The sequence below is a fragment of the Saccopteryx bilineata genome, chromosome 7, assembly GCF_036850765.1.
Source record: "Saccopteryx bilineata isolate mSacBil1 chromosome 7, mSacBil1_pri_phased_curated, whole genome shotgun sequence".
In the NCBI taxonomy this organism is placed as follows: domain Eukaryota; kingdom Metazoa; phylum Chordata; class Mammalia; order Chiroptera; family Emballonuridae; genus Saccopteryx; species Saccopteryx bilineata.
This window is the reverse complement of record NC_089496.1, coordinates 14,302,484-14,328,459: the sequence shown is the minus strand read 5'-3', so window position 1 is coordinate 14,328,459 and position 25,976 is coordinate 14,302,484. Positions and strand designations below refer to the sequence as shown.

Sequence of the window (25,976 nt, the reverse complement as noted above, 5' to 3'; positions counted from 1 at the left end):
CCGATGCTCTCCTGAACCAACCAACCAGGGCCAATATAAACAAATTTTACTACTAATGTGCTTCAGTCACAGGACTGGATGCTTCTATTTTCACTATATTATGAACTAGGGAATTATAGACTTTAAGAACAAAAGTGTAACTCCTTCACTACTTCCCATCTCTTGTTTGAAGATGATTTCCCTTGTGTTTTTTCAGCAAAATCATGTTTGTTTTGCAAATTGGGAGCATGGCGCAGACAGACAGCTGCAACAGTGACCTGAGCAGCCCAAACACGGTGGACAAGGCCGTGCTGCTGCAGTACAGCGTCAACAACGGCCTGGCCTGGCACGTCATCGCACAGCACCAGCCCAAGGACTTCGCCCAGGCCCGGCGAGTGTCGTACAACGTCCCCCTGTGAGTGGCCTGGACGCAAGGCCTTGTCTCACACAGGGTTCCTGAGAATCAGGGTTTGAGCTAGAAGTTGGGTGAAGTTAAAGGACCAATACCACAAACATGAATGATGTCAGAACCAAGATTAACCCAACTCCAAAGTTGTGTTTCTCTTTCCTACGAGAACAACAAGCAAAAATTGAAGCAAGGAATAGGGCAAGAGGGAATGGAGAATAACAGTGGTGCTTTTTGCATATATTTCTTTCTCTAACTGGTATTTCTAGTCATTTAGGAAACAACAGTTTTGATATTCTTTTTTTTTTTGCATTTTTCTGAAGCTGGAAACGGGGAGGCAGTCAGACAGACTCCCGCATGCGCCCGACCGGGATCCACCCGGCATGCCCACCAGGGGGCGATGCTCTGCCCATCTGGGGTGTTGCTCTGTTGCCTCCAGAGCCATTCTAGCACCTGAGGCAGGGGCCACAGAGCCATCCTCAGCGCCTGGGCTATCTTTGCTCCAGTGGAGCCTCGGATGCAGGAGGGAAAGAGAGAGACAGAGAGGAAGGAGAGGGAGAGGGATGGAGAAGCAGATGGACGCTTCTCCTGTGTGCCCTGGCCGGGAATCGAACCCGGGACTCCTGCATGCCAGGCCTGTGCTCTACCACTGAGCCAACCAGGCAGGGCCCCGTTTTGATATTCTACTTTGTCGCTTTTGCTTCTGACACAGTGCCCAGCGCACAGAAGGCATAGTCATGCTTGTTGCTTGAATATGTTGCTCTTCCCAGTACTAGTGTAGCAAGGGGAGTAAGGGAAAGAGACATACAATATTACAAGTCCTGGAGTACTCAACAGAATTTAATGTTGCTCAGGAGAGTACTGTGACCTAAGCAAGTCTGAATCCCATATTCAAAGTACGGTTGAGTTAGATTAGCCTATTATACTTGAAGTCTGGAAGTCACATACCAGAAAGTCCTCTGTTTTCTATTGTATAACCTCTTTGTCCTTCTATCTGTGACCCAGGGAAGCGCGGATGAAAGGGGTTTTATTGCGCTGGTGGCAACCACGCCACAATGGAACAGGTCATGATCAATGGGCTTTGGACCACGTGGAGGTCGTCCTGTGAGTATCTGATACATAGCATCCCACATTCGTGTTAGGAAGGTTTGAGATTCCTTTGGTATGGCATGCTCCTTAATTCCAAAAGGCTGTTCCTGAAGAGCCGCCCACAGGATTTTGGCGTATGCTCTTCGGCAACTGCAATCTGTAATTCAAGTCAACATGAAATAATAAAGCCCCGAAAGTGACTTAATGTACCTGCAAACACTAAGTAAGCAAGAGCTTTATAGAAGAATTTGACGATATTAGTTAAATTGAATCAAACGAAAGTCTCCAGAGAAATGGAAAATGATGTCTTCATAGATCTGGGCTGCCTTATAAAATGAGATGACCTCCCGAAAAAGGAAATGATCTGTATTGGTTGATCTGCAAAATATTACTAGTTAAGGTGCCCAATTGCAAACACCTGTCTCAACCCCAGATGCCTGAGGCATTTCATGCATTTAATGACACTGTTTCTACTGGAACAAAGAATTTATGGTTTCCAAGTCCCTCTGACCAGTCCCAGCACCTGACAAGTGAAGGGTGTTCCCCTTTGGTTTCTCCCGTGTAATAAGGTTGGCCCCACTCACTGAGCCGGGTTGACTGTTCTAAGAGAGATGACCTGCTTTTTCTCTAACAATCTAGTCCCTGTAGAACTGGAGTGCTTATGTCTCGACGGGTTCGGACCGATGGCTCCAAGTGGTTGGCAAGGAGAGGCGAATCTTCTCGGTAGATAGGTTCAAATGTTCATTCTGTTTACCAAACCAAAAATGAAATCAGTCCCTTGGCTGATTTCAGTCATTTTGAAAGCAAATTTAAATAATTAATTGGTAGGAAAACTACCAGATTTGTTTTCTTTCGATCATAGCCATGAGCTGAATTTTTCAGTCTTGGTTAGCCTTTGTCTTAGTTTTCACTGAGGCACCTGCTTGCATGGCATCCATGTCAACCCCAAACCCGAGAATAACCCAGTCCCTACACAAGCCCCCCACTGTGCGCTCTGCTGCTTTGGACAACTTGCTGGGCTCTGCCTCTACAAGACAAAGTTGAAGTTTAAAATAACAGTCCAAACTCATTTGAATCAACGTATGAGGCTGAAGTTTTACTTCGATGTTAATTTCCTCAAACTACATTAATCCAGGAGAATAGATAACCTGGTTTCTGAAGTGAAAACATATATAGTAAGACCAGAAAGAGGTGTCCAAATAGACCAGAACCCATTGCTAGAGCCACTCGGCCCTGGCTGCTTTCTCCGGAGCAGTACCGCTCAGTCTGACTGAATGTCAGAATCCCTGCGGGGCTTTGGAAGCATTCACAGCACCCCAGTGCCCAGGCTCATCCCTACGATCTGACTGAACGTCAGAATCCCTGCGGGGCTTTGGAAGCATCCACAGCACCCCAGTGCCCAGGCTCATCCCTACGATCTGACTGAACGTCAGAATTCCTCCAGGGCTTTGGAAGCATCCACAGCACCCCAGTGCCCAGGCTCATCCCTACGCAGAATTTGATTTTAATTCCAAAGCAGTCTTTTTTAAAAACGTGATTCTAATAGGTTGAGAATCAAACACAGTCAATAACCACTATATAACTTTCAAGTTTCTTGCTAAGACAATCTACACTAGAGTGGCTTCCTGTGCCTGACAAAGCATAACCAACTCCTATGGAAACTTAACAATCCTCCAAAGAAGGCAGGATGCTAATACTGCCCTTAGATAGCATAACAATTCTAATATATCATATGTTGGAGTAGATATTTCTTCTCCTGCCACCCAGCCGAGCAATTGCAGTTACCTATTTTGGATTTCAGAGTATATAATCACCACCCCCCACTACAGTTAAAGAGTGAGTAAGGTCAGAAGTGCAAATGTGTCCCCTGGTATGAAAGAAACCCTCATGACGTAGAAGCAGAACTCTGTTCTCGGCTCCCTGTTGACCTGCTGTCCAGAGACACTCAGCACACCAGCTCCACCACACAACCCCCAAGGAAACCTTCTGCAGCACCTGGTGTCCGTATTCATTTTTATAAGCAGCCGCCAGCATTGTGGTATTATTACAAGGATCAAGTTCAGGTTATGTGAAATCTATCACATTGATTACACCTATTGCTTCTGCTATTTTTCTGGAGCAATAATCTGTATTTGTAAAGACTTTTATCCCAGCTCCAGACTTTAATACTTGGAAGAATGGTAACTTACCAGGCACCTGTGCCCTTGTTCTGCATGACCGTCTCAGACACTCAGGGCACCAAAACCTGTCAAGTGATAAACCACCTTTACACACACGCACTTTTGAGGGTTGGAGTTCCAGTCAGCATCTTCTTTCAGGAATCATTTAATATTATACCTTTATACATATCACCATATCATTTTATTTACATACTACACATATACATATAATTTTAAAAGCAAATATTATCTCTTTAATGACAATTTAAATATTTATTAAAATTAAAGGACTTTATTTTTTATCATCTTTTGGAGAGAAATACTTCAAGAAGCTGAGTTCAAAAAATGAGTTGTTTAAAAAAACACAATACAAAGAATATATATTTTTAGAAATATGTTTTTGATGCTTTGCTCTTGCCTTAGGAGTGAACTATTTGTGCCACTGGGCCTTTTCAAAGCATTTCTCTTCAGAAGAGTCACAAAAAGTCTTGAGGCTTTCACTAATGAATGTGCTGTTGGTAGCCACACAAAATAATTACTTCAACTCATTGATTTTTATGAGCTTAAAATGTAAAAGTTTCAGAGAATTCAGAAAAATAAAATATAATAATTTTTCCAGCATGTCTTCCAACCAAATGAGGCACAAGGGAGCTCGCCAAGGTTCATGTGATGACTCACAAATATTACGAATTAGAACTCTGCTACCATCGATGTGTAAGAAAAAGAAGGGTAGAATACTCCCAGAAATTTGTATGAATTTAGAACATCCTCTCTCTTCACTATACGTTTGTATAATATCATTTCGTTATATAAACTAGTAATGTTAACTCCTCCAGTGTGGGGGGAGAGGAGGAGACGGAGGTCCCTATCTGAAGAGATACAAGCCCCACCTAATTGAACACTGCCAATATGTTTTTGCAACTAATGGTTTGAGGTCAACACTTTTGAATGTATTTCCTTTCCTGAGTGAAGACTGGCCTTAATCTAGCTTCACTGCCATCGTTTTCTCGTGCACATGCAGTGAGGACACATGCTAAAAACCCCGAGAGAAAAGAAGCTGGTCATGCATGGTATCTTGAACTTAACCACAGTACTGCCCGTATTAACCAGGAAGATAGATGGATTTGATGAGAACAAATTCAGCACTTTTAAAAGTATTTCAAGGTTTAGGAATTCATCCTAAATTAATAAGATGCATATGTTTTTACTTTAATGGTTTAATTTTAAAATACTCCCTGTGGAAGGATTTGAGTTTCATAAATATGGATACACAGAATGACAAGCCTCCACCGTAGAGATAAAAACCGCCATTCAGCATTTAACAAGCAAAGTCACTTATGCTTGTTGCTAGAGTAAGAGTGTAATTTTCTCACTCTGATGTTTCTCAGTAAAACCTGCACTTCGTGAGGATTAGCCCCTGCTAATCTGACAGAACAGATGAACCGAGATGACGGATCACTCTTTTCCAGCCTCATAGCTTATAAAAATTCCTCACTCCGTAAACCTGAATGATGTAGCGTAACACAATCATTGACAATCAAGTGTCAGAAACCTGACTCCTCTGAATTCACTTGCTAGTGTAGAACATTTGTTTTTCAGTAAATGTTTGTGAATACATTTGGGCAGATCCCTCACAAGATCCATGCTGGTGGGATTCTTCTTAGGATAAAAGAGCATTCTTTGTCTTAATTATTTTTTTGGTTGGACACTCATGCTTCTATCCTAAGAATCTCCCTCACCAAACTGCATTTCATTCACACATCACATTTCCTGTGTACGTGTCTGAGTCACAGCTGTCATTGTATAAGAGAGGGGCCAATTTTTGCATGTGTACCTTGAAAGCTAATTGCTCAGTAAAGAGTGAGCCTGTGTGAATTGATTTATGGAAAAGTAAATTATTACCACATTTAATGAAAATTGAAAACCAGTATGTTGCTAACTATGGTCTTAAATGCATTCATCCAGTTTTAATAATACGTATTCCATCGTGACCATCCCTTTATGCCGTTCATTATCAAGATACTGTCGCATTTTTGGCACAAATGATTTATGGAGATGAGCGTATTACATTTGTTGCAAAACATATTTATCCTTTATTAAATTTGACTTATCTGACATAGAGGACTTCTACATTTTTAAAAGCCCATTCCTTAATATATTCAGGAATAAGCATTTTCTAAAATATAAATAATTTAAAAATCAAATAATAAAATTAATGGTAGTTATTAAGCCAGTACTTTCATATTTATACTTTGTATGCAACATTTATGCCAAATGTAGTCCTATAGCTACATGTACCTTGACATACGGTTATGAGCGATATTGCATGTTGCATTACATAGAAAAGTTAAATATATGTATATATTAGGTATAGAAGAATAAGGAATAACATCTTTAATTTTTATTTTCAAAAGAGATGAAAAATCCTATATTGCGCCTAAACCTGATCAGAGTTTTATGACTAATCACAGTGCTGCATGCATTGAAAGGCATTTTTTAACTTGTGTTATATTTCATTATTTGCTGTCACTGGTTTTCTACTAGAGTAAGGTAAGTCCTCTTACTAATTCTGCGGTACTATTTACTAAGTTTCATCACTGTACCTACGTTAACTGAGAAGTTTTATTAAAGACCTTTGCAGTTGGAAAAAAACCAGAGTTACATATGATACTGAGATATACAAGACCCCTTGAGACCTACTTTGAGAATTATTAGTTGTGGTAATTCTCAAGAGTATACAATATTGGACACAACAGCATAGACCAGCGTGCTAGTCAGCACTCCTTCATTGGGAAACAGCTTGACTCTGTGCCCAGGACTGTATGAAGTGCTCTTGAAATGGTCACAGTTTATCCATTTGTTACCAGGGGAAAGTGGAAACAGAACCGTGTGGGAAAAGCTAGCAGTCTGATTAAATGTCTGTTGTCTTTTAAAAGATGGATTGGGCTGCTGATGTGTGAGGATGCCTTATTTCTCAATCCTATTCTAAATTAATAAATGAATTGGCAAAAGGGAGCGGATTTATTCACAATATGTGTAAGTTCTAGGTTTTTCTTAGGTAAGATTGGCCTTTTTTAACATATTTCTGTTAGTCCCCCTAATGGAGATATTAGGGAAGAAGGTAAAATGTTATCATTCATTAAACTACCTGTAGCCCATTATGCTACAAGTTTTCATTTCATCCTTACAACTCTTGAGGTACAGATATGAGTCTCATTTCACAAAGAAAACATGAAATCATCAACATTTGTGACCTGTCTGAGCCCACACTTATGAACATGCAGCTGAACAACATGATAGGCCACTGGATTCTTATTTCTGCATTTATATAAAGCAGTATTTATTTATCATATGTTTTGATGATAAATAAATTAGTTACTGATCAGTAAAAATGCCTAAATTTCTATGAGCTCAAATTATGTCTCCTAAGATTCTATCTTTCCCATTTCTTTTAGAATCTATTAAAAATTAATTGCCATAATAATGAATTACCTAAGATAGTGGCTCCAGTGAAGAATAACAGTTCAAAAGAGCACAGAGTCGCTAGTTCATGACAGATCTTGCAATATCCATATTTCCTAAGCAGCAATAGGGAAGCGTTTTATAGTTTCATACACCACCTCAGTCCCTAAACTTCTTAAGTAATAATGAGAATTTAAGTTAGCATTTCTAAGAAGTCATTGATGTTCATTCTCCCATCTTTCAGTGACTTACCTATAATGGGAGAATTTTAAAATGGACCTAGTTCTGTCCACGGCCAAAGCAAATTCATGTCAAGTAACATAGTTAATATGCCTTGAAATGAATATTATCTGCTTTCATTGGAATTATAATAAAAATTACTTTCCCTATAATTGCAGAAAGAAATCTTTAAAATTCAATCACACCTAGTATTATTTTGGTTACAAGGTTATCAATAGCTATACCTCTATGTGTATCATTAACAAAAACAGGCTCACAAATCTGCTCCACACAAAAAATAAATGAGATCTTTAAATTTATTTAAAATTTCCCTAATGCCCAGTCATGTAAGTTAGACAGTTTTAAATCCACAATAAACTGTTTAATAACTGTCAGTTTATTAGTGGTCCTAGAAGCAGACAGCATTTTAGTACAGCTTGTCATGGTGCTTAATTTTTAAAAGCTTATGAACTGGAAAAACTGCTTCATTAGATTTCAACTGAACTTACTCCAAAGGTATTTATGTCTTACATACAAAATTACTAGTCAGTCTCAAGGATGCTTTGAAATGTGGCAATCTTTAATGTGACTATATCAACACCAGGCACCTATTGCAAACATCTATAGTGAATGCTATCTGCATATTAACATCTGCAGGAATCCAAAGATATGCTACTGATACATGAATTTATTTAAAATTAAAATAGTGCCCAGTAACTCAGAATGTCCCTAAATTAGATATAAGCTTCCATGCTGGAACGATAAGCAAGGCATTAAAGATCTAAAACCTGTTAATATTTATTTTCTCACATATAAAAATGGAGAATTTAAATCAGTCCATAATATGTAGTTATATGGAGAAGTTGTTTTAAAGCTATTAAACATGCACGTCAATTTTTGTTTAAATGTTCCTTTGTTCCATTGAAATAACTATATATATCTTGTGTTCTGAGTTTATCTTTTTTCATGTAAGATATTTTAACTATTTTAAATTCTTTTTGAATACCTTATATCTTAAAACATGTTTTCAACAGAATAATTTTCATTGCTTTAACTTTGCAATTATTCTTTATAGTTAAAGAGTAATGATTTACAACAGGAATCCAATCAGTAAGTCATCAAAAGGTCAACAAACATGTCTTGACCACCCACTGGTGAGGCAGGAGACTGAGGGCTATGGTGAGGGGTGGGGGTACAGGCTGCCACGCCAATGTAAGTTTAGTCATGGGAGCCAAGATCTGAACACAAATAGTCTCCATTCAAAAGCAGAAAGTGAGCGCCATGAGGGCTAAAAGTAGAGGGTGAGAATCACTTCTGGAGAGAGTGAGCAATAAATAACAGGTAATACTTGATCAGTAAGTATTAATATAAATTTAGGAAGCAATGTGGAGGGTTGGCTAATGAGCAGATGGGAGGTGTTCAGGGTGAGTTTGGATAGAGCTGTCTGTTTAGGGGTATAGTGGAAGAAAGACTTGGAAAACAGAATAAAATTCAATGTGTAGAGGACTTGAAATATCTGGCTTAAATGGGCTTAAATGTGATCCACAAAGAGGATCATGAATGCCTTTTTAACAAGGTAAAGCCAGATTTGCGGGAAAGTTTATTGAAACTTGTATGGAAAGTTAGTCATGGGGATGTAACGTACAGCACAGGGAATACAGTCAATAACATTGTAATAACTGTGTGGTGCCAGGTAGGTACTAGACTTTTTTGGAGGGGACACTTCATAAGTTATGTCTAACCACTATTCTGTATACCTGAAACTAATATAATATTGAATGTCAACTGTAATTGAAATTTTTTCTAATATTTAAAAAGAAAAAGGCATTTGGAAGGTCTGGCCAAGCAGCATTTCAGCATTCCAGAAAGATTGGACCAATGGCCACCTGCTCCCCAGCTCCCTTGCAAACTTGGCATTATTACAAATTGTTAAAACATTTGCCAGTCCAAAAAACATACACACACGGACACACACACACGCGCGCGCACACACACACACACAATTACACATTCAATGATTCTTAGTATTTCATGGCCTCTTTCAGTGCTGTTTTGTAAGGGGAGAGAATGAGGAGGCTAGTTTAGGGGCCACTACAATAGCTCGGGGCAAGAACCAGAGGAGACCCAGGTGCTGCCAGGAGGACAGCTGGGAACCCCTCCCTCCCAGGATTTTGGGACTAAAGAGTTAGTAGGATTCTTTGTCCTGATACTTGATTAGTTCAACACATGGATCATTGTCCTTTTTTATAACTAAACTTTACGTAAGCAACGGTTAGTCTTTATAGCAGATAATAAATAATGGGAAGATGCACTTCCTTCTTCAACGGTGGCATTGAGACTAACCCGCTCTGTTGATATGGGTAATACTGTTTGTTATATTGGGGAGGAAGCGGGCAGTAAAACTACTCGAAGACAAACCTGGTTTTTGTATGTTTTTCTCCCCAGCAGCTTTAGTGTTTTCTTAGCTTCCATTCTATAGTTTCTAGCATTTTTATATATAGAAATCCAGAGTAGAAACTTATTAGCACTTCATTTTGTTTTACAAAATACACGCCAGTGTGATGTCTATCTCTCAGTATGGCTTTCAGCACGGATGCTACTGCATTTTGGTTAAAAAGTTTGTAATCACATTCACTTCATTTATTTCCTTTGAGACACTTTATTATAAACTTCCTTTTCTAGTAAACAAACAACTAAAAAAATCTTCATTTTAATGGTTTCTGTATGTTACAAGTATTAGTATAATATACCTAGCATAATACTTAGTATGATATACTAGGTAAAACAGTATCATTTCATACCTTGCCTGGTATATTGATCATTGATAACCCAGAAGAATACGCTGCTTGGTGAAAAATTACCCTTAGCCTCCTCTTTATCCAAACTCAAGTTCATGCCATAATGACCTTCCAGGTAGAATCACATTCACATGACATTATCCCACTCTGGATGCAGGTTATGTTTCCATGAAAATAAGGAGGAAGAGACTTTGGGGCCAGACAGTATTCAAGAGACTTGGTGAATTTGGAGAATATTGATAGGCTCACAACTAAAAACCACAGGTTGATGCCACAATAGATACACTGTAACTCAGGTCAGCGTGTGAAGGGATATGATTATTTTCAGCGACATCGCATAGTTTCCATACCAAAACAGCTGTCTCTACTAGGGTTGTACAATTTCCCACACACTCCCAAAATTTTTATGAGCTTTACATATAGCATATATGTGTGAACATGTATAAGTATACTGCTCACAAAAATTAGGGAATATTTAAAAATAAATATGAAGCAATAAAATATCCCATAGTTTTTGTGAGCAGTATACATACATGGGGGAAATATATATACACAAACATAAAATTATTTATTCAATTACACTTTCTGAATTCCTTGTGATACTTTTTCAGAGGAGTATCTCTTTCATAGCGGCATGTTTATAGAATATGACCCCAGCTGCTTATTGTTTGAGGGAACAAGTGGAACCCAACACTCAGGGGGAAACACTTCCTCGTTTGCCTCCCAACTAATAGAAGTGTCAGGCTGATTCCACCAACGAGCTTGTTTTTTCTATGTCTGAGTTTGCTTTTAACTTTTAAATGAAACTGTTTGCTAAAGGAATCAAATTATGCTTCCTACTTGTTAAAATCTAATGAAACTAGGTCATGGGTAAACACCAAACACTCTCTGTCAAGTGAAACTCACCCAAGGAAATGTTCTCAGAAAAGGTTCCAGAGTAAAATGAAAAATCCCAAAACAGTTTCAGTCCAACTTTTGCTATGAGTCAAGAAAATCTGTCATTTGTTTCTGCTTTGGACTCACTCATGAATAGCAGATTTCTTTAAAGCCGAAAGCAGTGAATACAGGTGTCAACCTTCAGTTATTCTGTCCCAGGGTAGTAATGTCATCATGACCTATTAACTTGAAAACTTTCAAATCAATATCAGGGTTACTTGGGACTTAGACTAGATCAGGGGTCCCAAACTACAGCCCGCGGGCCACATGCGGCCCCCTGAGGCCATTTATCCGGCCCCCACTGCACTTCCAGAAGGGGCACCTCTTTCATTGGTGGTCAGTGAGAGAAGCATAGTTCCCACTGAAATACTGGCCAGTTTGTTGATTTAAATTTACTTGTTGTTTATTTTAAATATTGTGTTTGTTCCCTTTTTTTTTTTTTTTTTACTTTAAAATAAGATATGTGCAGTGTGCACAGGGATTTGTTCATAGTTTTTTTTTTAGTCCGGCCCTCCAACGGTCTGAGGGACAGTGAACTGGCCCCTGTGTAAACAGTTTGGGGACCCCTGGGATAGATAGTACTTTCAGTGATTGGACTTACATGCTCTTTCTCCTTCTCTCTCTGCCTCTGTCCCGTCTGATTTTAACAGCACCCGCAAACAAAATTACATGATGAATTTTTCACGACAACATGGGCTCAGGCACTTCTACAACAGAAGACGAAGGTCACTTAGACGATACCCATGAAGAATCAAAACATTTATTTTTCCTTCCAACTTGTGATGTGTTGCTTTTCATTCTTTTAAATCTCTCACTGCATCTGATATCAGGAAACTTCTGTGAAGGACTTGGTGATTAAGTGAAAGCCCTTCTCAAGACTGAGTGTACACCACTTTCCCACACTGTGAACTAATGATAAGTGACTTATTTTCTCATAAGTAAATGTCTTCATGTTGATGTGTCCGTGAAAATTGTGATCTGTTGTAATATCAGTTACAGTAGCAGTATTGAAAATAAATAATTTAACAGAAAAAAAACTTTTAAGCACAAAAATTTAAGAGATTTTATGTTTAAAATGGCATTTACTACAATATTTAACATGGTCACAAAGCTATTTAAGTGGACTGTATTTCAGCTATGTGTCATGTTTTATATGATTAAATTATCATTGTGTGTACTATTATGTATTCTCTTCTATAGTATAACACATCGACATTGTATTTACTTGTTATGTTGCAATATTTTGCTGCTGAATTTCGGCTACTTATATTCTGCAGAAAATTCATGGAAATACCTAATCAAGAAGATAGCTGTAAAGATACTGTTTCTCCTTTAATATACTCCTTAAAATGTATGTTGGTTTAGCATTGTTTTGTGGATAAGAAAAATGCTTGATTTTGAAATATTTTCTACTTTAAAAATTGTGTTTGAAAACCCTATCTCCCACAAAGGAATTCCCATTTCCTTGTCTAAAGATTTTTTTAAGTGTTTTGTGGCTGATTTGCTAACAGTAACTGCCATCTTGTGTCTGTGGTAACAGAGTGCTTTGTAAAACAGTGGGTGTTTCATTGTGTTCTCTTTGTGAATTCTTTTCCCTGCGGGTCATAGTCACACCTTCCAATCAAGTTGTACCAACACCAGCAACATTATAATGAACCTGTAGCCCTGAACTCTTTATTAACTTAACTAAAGGTTGCACTCTAGGGTGAACCAAACTAAAGCCCATGCTTAAATAAAAATTATGTCCAAAAGCCATTTGAAGCTCATTTGTCATTATTCAGGCTTTCTTTCCTTTTTATTGAATTTATTGGGGTGACACTGGTTAACAAAATTATACAGGTTTCAGGTGCACAATTCTATAACACATCATCTGTACACTGCATTATGTGGTCACCCCCCCAAGTCAAGTCTCTGTCCACCCCCATTTATCCCCCTTACCCTCCTCCACCTCTCCTCTACCCCGGGCCCCAGCAGTCACCATCCTATTGTCTCTATCCATGAAATGTTTTCTCTTTTTTCTTTTGTCCCATTCCTCCATCACTCCTTGCCACCGCCCTCCCTGCTGCCAACAGTGGTCAGCCTGCTGTCTGTTTCCTCAGCCCTAATTAAATTTTGTATAAGGTTTGTAAGCCTGGCCAGGTTTGCAAAGAACAATGTCAAATATATTTACTGGTGTTTTGTTTCATCATAGAGAATAGCAATTATAAAGCCACACTTTTAATTTAGCCATTTTTCTCTTATTCAGCTTTTTCTATTAGTCACTCTGTGATCATGCTAAGAAAAGTCAGTAGTTTACTCCTGAGAATTCTGTTTGCTGCTAGCACAGTGCCTGGCTCATCATAAGCATTTATGCATTCTTTCATTCAGCAAATATTTGTTGAGTGCTTACTGTGCAAGGTGCTATCCTACGTGTTGAGGGTAAAAATAGAGATTGAGATGGTTTCCCTGATGGTTTCAGCATCTAAAAATTAAAAAGTATGTTGATACTGTTGAATTTGTTGATTTTCCAAAGGATTAAAAAATATATCTAGGTAATAGAGCAATAAATGGCGGTAGTGTTTCTCATTGAATAGAAAAATGATAAAGGATGACCTCTCTGAGAAGTTTAAACTTTTTTTTTGAGCCTAGTATCAAATCCATTGTGAATCACTGCCTTGTACATACAAGGCCACCTTTTTTATTCTGCCTAATCTAACATACAATATACTTTATAATTTGTTGCAATATTTGACCTGAAAACATTTATAACTATTTTATCTCAGTTGTCATTTCCCCTTTATTGGTTCACAAATTGCCTGTTGTTGGTCCACCATTTAGCAGCATTTGGGGTTCATTTTCTCATTGTTACAGGGGTTGACTTTTTCCAGCACCTCATCTTTCCAAGTAACTCGTGTGTGCCATAGACCTCCCTGCTGCTGCTGACTGGGCTGAGACATTTCACAGTGCTCCTCCCCTCCACCCGCCCTCCTCCCATCAGAACAGAACTGAACTTTCCACCAGTCCCTCTGTCAAAGCCGTAATAGTGTAGGTGGGGACTTACATTTAATTGGCTTATTTAATTTGAAGACACAGAGTAGGGCTTCAAATACTGTATTCTTGTTTCAACTAACTTACCTTGCTAAGGTAGACAAAGATTAGTGGTAGCAGAGGTTTCTATAGTTTCTACAAAGGTGTCTCTTTTTTCTATTTTAAGGAAGACTGTACTCACTCAGTATCTAATCTTAAATGTATTCAATGTCACATGTATTCCACCTTTCACTGAAGAAAGAACATATATATGTTACTTGGCAAATTCTCCCACTAAGTTTGTCACTGGCGCTCTCTTCCTTATGTTCCAGAGTTAAAAGAAAATTACAGGAAATGATTTAAAACATGTACCTACTTATTATTTCAATGTTTGCCAGTTGATATTTTTGGCAGCAGTTTGTATTGTCTTTCTGTAGTTAATAACTTTAGTAACTTTCTTTATAAGGCAGTTGCCACTCTTAACACAAATGTGTTGTTTTTTTAATTTCCATTAAAAGGTTGCACAATTTATTTGAGGCGGGGTACATTTTAAGTAAAATTTGTTTTTCAAATTTGTTTATTAGTTGGCATATGGTACCCAGACATGCAGTGCATTCGTGTGCATCTATTTTATGGGTATTTTTTAAAACTTTTGTTGTTTAAAAAGACTTGCTGCATCTCACATTATATAAATATTACTCTATATTTTGCTTTAGTCTAAGTTATAAAAAAAGCTTTTGAGAGAGAGAGAAACAGGAACACTGAGCTGCTCCTATATGTGCCCTGATGACTGGGGAATCAAACCGGCAACCTCCATGCTCTGGGACGATGCTCCAGCCAACCAAAGTATCTGTCCAAGGCTTAATTTTTATTGACTTTTAGAGAGGGATGAGGAAGGGAAGCATTAATTTGTTGTTCCACTCAGTCGTGCATTCTTTGATCACTTCCCATGTGTGCCCTGACCAGAGATCAAGTCCACAACCTTGTCATTTCAGGATGGCACTCTTAACCAACTGAGCTATCCAGCCAGGGCCTAGTATAAGAACTTACTCTGAAATTTACTTTGTTGTATGTTGTGAGGAACAATATTAATTTTTTTCTAAATTATTAATAAATTATTTCAGTATTAAAAAAACATGAAAAAATTTTAATCGTGAGGTTTCAGCAATTGTCACAATATTTTTAACAATACTAATGCTGAGGCTAAATATATCTACAAGAATGAATCATCTGTTGAAGGAAGAATACACCCCGTGGAGGACAGTAGCTTTTTAAACACTTAACTGTGACAGAAGTCGCTTTTATTTCAGAGGATTTTTTCTACTCCAGCCCACAGTAGTCCACTTGTTTATGCATTCATCCATCAACTAGAAGATAAGAGAAACCATGTACCAAACACCCAGAAGGGAAGCAGCAGTTCCCTAAGGAAGTTCAGGTTAGTGAAGGAAGGAGATATTCAATAATCACACAAATAAACTTATAGCTGGGGAAGTGCCTCATTTATTAATAAATATTCTTTTGATTAGCATTTTTTAAATATTTACCACCATACTACAATATTTGAGATACTACAGTGAATGAAACATGGTTTCCTTCCTCATTTTATAGTCTACTCAGGAACTCAGAAATACCAACAAATACCATACAGTGTAATAAAAAAAGATACTGCAATATAAGTGTATTCTGGATCTCATGGGCACAGAAAAGAGAATATTCTGCTCTACATGGAAGTAGGAGTAAGAAGGGAAGGCTAAATGAAGGAAAGCTTCATGTATGAGAGCAAGGCTTAAGTACTACTAGAGGCTGTGGCCAATGCAATAAAACAAGAAGAAGAAATTAAAGTGTAAGATTTGGAAAAGGAGATAAAGCAGTTGATAAGTTTATCTTGATGGAAAGCTTCAAGAACTCTAAAACTAAAAGCATGAAACTAACAAGAGAGTTTGATGAGGTTGCTGGATATAAGATCAATATATTTTAAAAATAGCATTTCTAAATATAATTAATAACCAAATAGAAAAAAATAATAGAGGATAAAAGAGGAAATAGACTAAAGACCAATATAAAAAATAATGATTAGAAAATTTTTAATCATATAAAGCCAGAAGAACAAAGGAAATAGAGGATGGAGACAAGTAGATAAAAAGATAAAGTTTTGGAAAATTAAAAGTAAATGGACTAAACCGACAATAAAAAGCTTAACCCAACTGTCTACAGAGATGATTTGGATCACAAAACACACAGAAAAGATTCAGTAATGGGAGAGAGGATGAAAATGTAGGCATTGCTTAAAATTCAGAATAGAGAACAATGAGACTTTCTTCATCCTTCTCCCAACAGGAAACCGTCCTTCCCATCTGGATAAGAGACTGGAGGTTTATGTTCTAGGTAATTTGAATCAGAGAGGTTAAAGAAGACCCAGAGATTTCAGGCAGCAAAGGACTGGGATTCATCTCATATTTTTTAACGGGTAATAAGCAGAAGACAGCCCGCTGAGGGGTGAGACGCCTTTGTCCCTACCACGCAGTCTTCCCTTTCAACTCCCAGAATGCTAGAACTGGGCTTATATCATCCAGACAACACTGAAGATTCCTTTCTTGAAAAAAATACCTATAATTACTAAAATTTGAGGAATTTTATAATGAAACAGCCAAGTCACTCTGCTTATACAAATAGTTTCCAATCAACCTTTTTTTCTCAAAGTAGCTTTATTTGTAATAAATGAAGAAAGAATGGACTGGCTAATGAATGATACTAAGATAATCACTCTTAAGATTGAAAAAACAAACACAAATCTAGACCCCTGGACATCATTACACAAAAATAAATTCCAGGTGAAGGAAAGCCATAAATGGCAGAAGTAAACTTGACAACTCTTAGAAGAAGATATCATTATGGGATCCTGGGAAAGAAGAATTTCTTAAACATGATACAAAACATATACCATAAAAAATGATTGACCTAGAGTTTCATTGGGTTAATGCCTAACACTTCTGCAAAACAGAGGAGACCATAAAGTTTAAAAAAAAAAACAAAAATGGGAGAAAAAGCCACAATATATAATCAATAAAGGACTAGACTCTGATAAAAATAGGTAACAAAAGATAATAACCTAATTTTTTAGTGGGCACAGGATAGGAATTAAAATCTACAGCAGAAAAAACTACAATGATTAAAGATTTGAAAGTATTAAACCTCACTAATCATGGGAACAGCATTTAACAACTTCATACCTAACCATGGTGGCAGAAATCAGAATCTGAACATAATTGGTGTTTCACTATTGGTTTATAATGGAACAATCTTGTTTTAAAATATAGATTTGTTATTATCCAGGTCTGGTGAGACCAACAAGAGATGGTGGCAACTGAAGAGACAGTTACTAAGAGGGGGGTGCCACACTAGGCAAGGTTGACTTGGGGAGCACCAGGGTCTGTGAGCAGGGGCATGAGCCTTTATTGTGGTCTTCACAGGAAAGGAAAGGCAAGACAGGGTAAGCAGGTTGAGGATTGGCTGGTTTGAACCATTTCTGCAGACTCTGGGATTTGGGAATTGTTTCTACTTGTCTGGTACCTGGTCCCCAGATAATTAGAGCAAAAGAACATTGCCTTCGGAGCATACACAACCGATAGAAAAGGTGATTCAGAGTACAAGCTTCCCACTGGTTAGTCTCCATGTGAAAGGTGAAATCACGGGAGAGTTGTTTACTATCTCAAAGTGTTGGCCAAAATGTGAAGAAAAGGGAACCCTCATGCACTGTTGGTGGGAATGCAGGCTGGTCCTGCCACTGTGGACTCAGTGGGGAAATGCGGGCTTTGTGCAGAAACACAAGGGCAGGAACTAGCTTAGCTCCTTGGTGGAGTCACAGGCCATTTGAGTTTGAGGAGGTGGTTTGGGGAAGCAGCCCTGAGCAATGCACAGGGGGAGTGGGAGTCAGGAGTGACGGTCGGGGAGTAGTCCCTCCTACTAACAAAATCCAGGCTGTTGGGGATCTTTAAGTAGATGAACTTCAGATAAGTCCATTCTGGCCAATGTGTGAAGTGTGGTTTGAGTAAGTTAAGAAAAAAAAGCTAGGAGACTAGAATTAATAGATAGATCTGGGACGACAACTGAAGAATAATTTTGAATTGTCTGGCAAGAATTGTACTTTTCCAGAGTAACGGCTTCACACACAACATACAGTAGTAAATATAAAAAATAACAACATGTTATTGTGCAGGAAAAACAAGTCAGTGGTTATGGAAAGAATTCCAGTTCAGAGGTGAGAAGGTCTTGTCATTATTGCTGCATCTTCCACTTAGCCCGTGGGGTGCCTATTATAAATGAATTTTTATATTTTTTATAAAACCCAGCATGGGTGGAACTTGATGCTGTCTTATAGACACAGAGACCATGGAATGACAATAGATAAGGCTGGCGCTCCCTAGTGGTCTTATTACCTCATTCCAGTGTCTGAGCCCACACTCCAGAAATCATGCCCACACAGCAGGGACAAAGAAGTTAAGTCTGGAAAACATAACTTTTTATAAAAAGGGTACTGATAGAATAATCTGTGGATATATATGTGAATAATGCAAAGGCAGAGAAGTGTGTGTAAGAAATATTACCTCAGTAAATCTAGAGACAGTAAATTAACTTACACCAAAGTTATTACCAGAATTCCTAATGTTCCCATCTGTGGGACGCAGACATATTGTGACATTAGGCACTTTTGAATGCCTCTGCCAAATCATCTTAACAGAAACTAAATTCCCTTAGAGGCTAATGAAGAAACCTAATCACTCCTAATTCTCATGTAATTTCTTTCACATTAATATTTCAGGGGATTTGAAGTTGATTCTTTGGTCTGCCTCTTAATTTCCTAACTGTAACAGAATATTTATATTCCAGCAATAGCAAAGGAGGTGAGCTATCTTTGGGCCTCTCTCCCTAAGACACACTTGCACTCAACCAGGGCCCTGCCCAACCCCCCACCACCACCACAAAGACCAGCTTGGGCCCCAGACTCAGATGTTAACCTGAGAGAGAAAGGGGAACCCCGCTTTACTGAGTCTCAGACTCATGGTAAGCATTAATAAATTCAGCTCACAAAAATTCTTAATATGGAATATAACTTTTCCCCAAGAGATTTATATTTTAATAAGCAGTGTGAAACTTCCAGAAACCCTTCAAGATCCAGAAGAATGAGTTTTCGTTCATTTGTTTTGTTTTGTTTTTCGTGTTTTTTTTCTGAAGTTGGAAACGGGGAGGCAGTCAGACAGACTCCCGCCTGCGCCCAACTGGGATCCACCCGGCATGCCCACCAGGGGGCGATGCTCTGCCCATCTGGGGTGTCACTCTGTTGCGACCAGAGCCATTCTAGCACCTAAGGCAAAGGCCACGGAGTCGTCCTCAGCGCCTGGGCCAACTTTGCTCCAATGGAGCCTTGGCTGCAGGAGAGGAAGAGAGAGACAGAGAGGAAGGAGAGGGGAAGGGGTGGAGAAGCAGATGGGCACTTCTCCTATGTGCCCTGGCCGGGAATCGAACCCGGGACTCCCGCACGCCAGGCCAACGCTCTACCACTGAGCCAACTGGCCAGGGCCAAGAATGAGTTTTTAATGGAGATATTCCAAGTATTTGTTTAGGAGGTTGAGATAGACATTTTGGCAAAAAAAAAAAAAAAGAAAAAAGAAAAAAAAAACACCAGAAAGTCTTCCACTTGGATGGATCAGACAGTGGATTGCTCATCAGGAGGCTGGGGTCCCAAGGCCCAGCTTCCCATGAGACTTTTGACTTAGAGATTAGTCCCCAGAACTTGTTTCAAACCCTTAGTGTGCACAAATGCCCAGCATTTGCTATTTTAAGTACCTAGGATGGCATATCTTCCCTGCCCTGCCTGGTACTGCTCTAGTAGGTGAACCCTTATAACCAAGAAAATGGACATGCTCCTCAATTGAGAGAGATGCTTAGGCACTGTCTAAGCCAGCTGCTTGTGACTGGGGCAGATCTAGGTTTTGTTGGCCTGAAACCGATATAATTTGGTAGACTCTCTTAAAGAAAAAGAATTAAAAATTATAAATGCAAAATTAGATACAAAAGTGAATAGTTAGAAGAGACAAGATGGCCGCAAAGTAGGTGGACGTTCCAACTCCCATATCCCAGAACGAAAGTGGATTACAACTTAATTTTGAGAACAGTTATCTTGAAAGACCAACTCTGGACTAAACTAAGAGGATTCTACAGCCAAAGACCACCAAAGAACCCACACTGAGGCTGGTAGGAAAGGCTGAGACGCAGAAAGGGCTGCCCTGCTCCCGGTAGTGAGCGGCGGCCCAGAAGGGCTCTCGTGGTGGGGAGAAGTGCCCGGCGAGTTGTGGGTTGTGGGTCCTCAGCCCCAGACTGGAGTCTCAGCCTAAAGGCCTGGAGCCTGGAAGGGGCGAACAGACTGTATTTGGCTGAGAAAAGAGACTAGACACTGTTTGAGAGAAGAAGACAGAACTCTCAGACCCAGGTTCCATATTCAAGGGACCGCATGGAAAGCCTCACTTAGAGCCACCTGCCCGGAGCTTCGGAAGCATAGAGTGCTGGGAGCACTGGAGTTGCCAGGGGAGAGTGTGGTCTCAGAGGCACAGGGGGAGACACTTGGAGGGATGGAACCCTAACCCCTGGGCTGAATCATGCCCCAAACCTAAAGTGAACAACATTTTTCCTCAGAGCAGCAACACCAGCAAAGGGAAGAAATTACCCCGCCCACTGGAGGCTCTCCTGCTCCAGTCAGAACAAAGAGGCGCTTGGACGCAGGCAGCACGTTAGGGACACAGGTAGTGAGCGCTGGGGTCTGAGCTGCACGCCCCACCACACTGCTGAGGGTCCTGGGCGGGGTATGGCTGCAGGAGCCAGGGCTGTTGTAGTGAGCAAGTGCAGACCCACCCACAAAGGCAGAAGCTGGGGCGGCTGCTGCAGAGGTCCAGGCGAGCGCGCAGGCCTGCCCTGGGCACAAGCCCAAGCGACGAGGGGGGCGGTCTGAGCGGGCCAGCCCGTGGAGGTGGGGGCAAGCAGCCACTGCAAAGGTCTGAACCGGCTCGCAAACCAGCCCACTGCTGAGCCTGGGAGTCCGGAAAGGCAGTCGAGGAAGGGCGCTCGTGGGCTGGCCCGCAGAGCTAGGAGCTGCAGCAGACACTGCGCAGGTCCAAGCTTGCATGCAATCCCACCCGTCCTTGGAGGCAGAGGCAGTCTGAGAGGCTGCGAGTGGGCTGCTGCGAAGGCAGAAGCAGTGGCGGCTGTTGCGGAGGTCCGAACTCCCACACAGTCATGCCAGCGGATTGGGCCCACCCCTGGCGGCTAAGGCCTGGGCAACAGCAGAAGCAGTCTGAGGGGCTGTGCCCTGGCCCGCCCACGAAGGCAGAGGCGGTGGATGCTGCTGCGGAGGTCCTGAACCTACCGTTGGTGGTGGCTGGGGCCTAGGCGACCTCAGGGTCAGTCGGACCTGGTGTACACAGGCCCACCAGGGGCAGCAGAAGCTGCGGTGGCCGCAGAGGCGGGCTGGCACAGCAGCACCCAAGCCCAAATGCATGAGGCGGCAACAGCAGCGGACTGGGGTGAGTGGACCCACCACACATCGGAAGCACAGAGGTCACACCCACTGGTCCCCTGAGACCACACCCTTCTGAGTGCTGAAAAAAGGTAAATAAATAAATAAATAAATAAATAAAAAGTCTGGATAGAAAGATATCTGACACTAAGGGGTAAACCACATCCAAGACCATACCTAATCACTGAATTAAAGTGCTGGGCCCAACAAGTAGCTAGCAATAAGGGCAACAGAAAGTGGATCTCAGAGGACTTGAACTTTCAAAGGAACTTCCTCCAGGCCAAGAGTAAATAAAAGCTAGCCTAAGAGTGCAGCTGATATTTACAATGGCACCTGGGCCCAGCACAGGCAGCCACAAGATCTGAATCACCTGTGGCTCCAAAAAGGTTGATAAGAGCCGGTCATAGGCAGTGACCTCCACCAATCTGCACCAGGCTCTGACCAAGGAGGTCCAGGCCAGGCACATCTAGTGGCCAGATTTGGAGAACATCAGTTCAGGACCTAACAACCGGTTAGAGTAGTAGCTTAAGGAAGGGATCCTCACACCTGACCTAGCTAAGACATGGAAAACGCCAACACAAATAACAAAAAGAATAGTGATAGCAGATAAGCAGATCACAAACAATAGCTGATACAAACCCAAGAAGACCTAGAAACAACACAACTGAAAATTGGAGGCAGACAATACCAACCCTAGACTCAGCTAGCTACACAAACAACACACCCAAAGGAAAAGTGTATACACAGACAAAATGGGAAGACTAAGAAATGCAATCCAAGTAAATCAAGAGAAATCCCCATAAAAAGAACTAAGTGAGATAAAAATAATTAAGGTACCAAATGCAAAGTTTAAAATAATGATTGTTAGGATGCTCAAAGATTTTAGAGCAACAATGGATGGACATAACAAGCATCAAAAAGGACACTGAAACAATAAAAAAGAAGCAGACAGAAATGACAAATACAATATCAGAAATAAAGACTACACTAGAAGGAATTAAAAGCAGGCTGGATGAAGCAGAGGATCAAATCAGTGACTTAGAGGACAAGAAAAGCAAAAGCACGGAAGCAGAACAGCAAAAAGAAAAAAGCATCAAAAAGTCTGAGGAAAGTCTAAGAGAGCTCTGTGACAACATGAAGAGAAACTATATCCACATAATAGGGGTTCCTGAAGAGAAGAGAAAGAACAAGGGATAAAGAACCTGTTTGAAGAAATTATAGCGAAAATTTCCCTAAATTGATGCAAGAAAGAGTCACACAGGTTCAAGAAGCAGAGAGAACCCCATTAAAAAAGAACCCAAAGAGACCCACACCAAGACACATCATAATCAAAATACCAAAGCTAAGAGATAAAGAAAGGATACTAAAAGCTGCAAGAGAAAACAATCTATCACCTACAAAGGAACCCCCATAAGGATGATATCCAACTTCTCAAGAGAAACACTTGAGGCCAGAAGGGAATGGCAAGAAATATTCAAAGTAATGCAGAACAAGAATCTACAACCAAGACTTCTTTATCCAGCAAGGCTATCATTTAAGATTGAAGAAGAAATAAAAAAATTCCCAGACAAAAAAAAACTCAAGGAATTCATCACAACCAAACCAATGCTGCAAGAAATGTTAAGGGACCTGCTGTAGAGAGAACAAAACAGGGGGAAAAAATCTAGTAAGTTTGGGGACCCCTGATATAAAGAGTGAGATCAACAGCAATACTATAATAATAGGGGATATCAATACCCCACTAACATCACTGGATAGATCCTCAAGACAGAAAATTAATAAAGAAACAGCAGAATTAAGGGACACCCTAGATCAGGGGTCCCCAAACTTTTTACACAGGGGGCCAATTCACTGTCCCTCAGACCGTTGGAGGACCGGACTATAAAAAACACTAGGAACAAATCCCTATGCACACTGCACATATCTTATTTTAAAGTAAACAAAATGGGAACAAATACAATATTTAAAATAAAGAACAAGTAAATTTAAATCAACAAACTGACCAGTATTTCAATGGGAACTATGGGCCTGCTTTTGGCTAATGAGATGGTCAATGTCCGGTTACATATTTGTCACTGCTAGCCGTAACAAGTGATATGACGCGCTTCCGGAGCCGTGACACGTGTGTCCCGCATCACCAGAAGTAGTACTGTATGTGAGCGACGCCACGCTTTGCGTCGCTCTCTCACTGACCACCAATGAAAGAGGTACCCCTTCCGAAAGTGGAAGTGCGGCGGGGACCGGATAAATGGCCTCAGGGGGCCACATGCGGCCCGCGGGCCGTAGTTTGGGGACCCCTGCCCTAGATCAACTGGATTTAATTGATATCTTCAGAACCTTTCACCCTAAAGCAGCAGTATATACATTCTTTTCAAGTGCTCATGGTACATTCTCTAGGATAGACCACATATTAGGGCATAAAATGAGTCTCAATAAATTTAAAAAGATTGAAATCATATCAAGTATCTTCTCTGACCACAATGGCATGAAACTAGAAATCAACTAAAATAGAAAAACTTAAAAGCACTCAAACATTTGAAAACTAAACAGCATGTTATTAAATAATAAATGGGTCAACAATGAGATCAAGGAAGAAATCAAAAATTTCCTTAAAACAAATGAAAATGAGTATACAACAACTCAAAATGTATGGGACACAACAAAAGCAGTCCTGAGAGGGAAGTTCATAGCATTACAGGCATACCTTTAGAAGCTAGAAAAAGCTGAAATAAACAACTTAACCCCGCATCAAAAAGAACAAGAAAAAGAACAGCAAGTAAAGCCCAGAGGAAGTAGAAGGAAAGAAATCGGCCCTGGCCGGTTGGCTTAGTGGTAGAGCATCGGCCTGGCATGCAGGAGTCCCAGGTTCAATTCCCAGCCAGGGCACACAGAAGAAGCGTCCATCTGCTTTTCCAGTCCTCCCCCTCTCCTTCCTCTGTCTCTCTCTTCCCCTCCCACAGCCAAGGCTCCATTGGAGCAAAGTTGGCCCGGGCACTGAGGATGGCTCTGTGGCCTCTGCCTCAGGCGCTAGAATGGCTCTGGTTGCAACAGAGCAACACCCCAGATGGGCAGAGCATCGCCCCCTGGTGGGCATGCAGGGTGGATCCCGGTCAGGCGCATGTGGGAGTCTGTCTGACTGCCTCCCGTTTCCAACTTCAGAAAAATACAAAAAAAAAAAAAAAAGAAGGAAAGAAATAATAAAGATCAGAGTGGAAATAAATGCCATAGAGACTAAAAATACCATACAGGGGATCAATGAAACAAAGAGCTGGTTCTTTGAAAAAGTAAACAAGATCAATGAACCTTTAACCAGACTCACCAAGAAAAAAAGAGAGAGGACTCAAATAAATAAAATTAGAAACGAGAGTGGAGAAATAACAACTGATACAACAGAAATACAAAATAGTGTAAGAAAATACTATGAAGAACTGTATGCCAAAAAAACAAGACAACCTAGGTGAAATAAAAAAATTCCTTGAAAAATATCATCTTTCAAAAATCAATCTGGAAGGATCAGAAAACCTAAACAGACCGATTACAACAAATAAGATCGAAACAGTTATCAAAATACTCCCAACAAACAAAAGCCCTGAGCCAGATGGCTTCACAGGCTAATTCTACCAATCATTCAAAGAGGAACTAACTCCTATCCTTCTCAAGCTATTTCAAAAAATTCAAGAGGAGGAAAAACTTCCAAGTTCTTTTTACAAGGTGACCATAATTCTGATTCCAAAATCAGGCAAAGACAACACAAAGAAGGAAAACTATAGGCCAATATCCCTGATGAACTTAGATGCTAAAATTCTCAACAAAATAGTAGCAAATCGGATACAGCAGTACATAAAACAAAATTATACATCGTGATCAAGTGGGATTTATTCCAGGGAGGCAAGGCTGGTATAATATTCACAAATCAATCAATGTGATTCATCGCATAAACAAAAGGAAGGAGAAAAACCACATGATAATATCAATAGATGCAGAAAAAACATTTGATAAAATCCAGCACCCATTCATGATTAAAACTCTCAGCAAAGTGGGAATACAGGGAACATACCTCAACATGATAAAGGCCATCTATGACATACTCAATGGGCAAAAATGAAAAACAATCCCCTTAAGATTAAGAACAAGGCAGGGGTGCCTTCTTTCACCACTCTTATTCAACGTAGTTCTGGAAGTCCTAGCCACAGCAATCAGACAACCAGAAGAAATAAAAGGCATCCAAATTTGTTGGGGACCAAAAAATAAACAGGATATCTTGCAGTTTGAGTATCTAAGGGACAGAGATCGTGGGCCCAACCCCCCACCTCACCTGCCTAAATAAGTTAACAAAGAGTTGTGCTTCAGTACTC

General features: G+C 40.1%; 1 protein-coding gene across 1 annotated transcript in view; it reads left to right on the top strand.

Annotated features, from left to right (window-relative positions):
- RELN (reelin) overlaps positions 1 to 12,803 on the top strand; it is a 673,979-nt gene extending 661,176 nt beyond the window's left edge. The window contains exons 62-64 of the mRNA XM_066238313.1: positions 197 to 394; positions 1,391 to 1,489; positions 11,699 to 12,803. Coding sequence (XP_066094410.1) covers positions 197 to 394; positions 1,391 to 1,489; positions 11,699 to 11,795 — 394 coding nt within the window. The 3' untranslated portion in view covers positions 11,796 to 12,803. The remainder of the gene's footprint in view (positions 1 to 196; positions 395 to 1,390; positions 1,490 to 11,698) is intronic.
- The last annotated feature ends 13,173 nt before the right edge of the window (positions 12,804 to 25,976 follow it).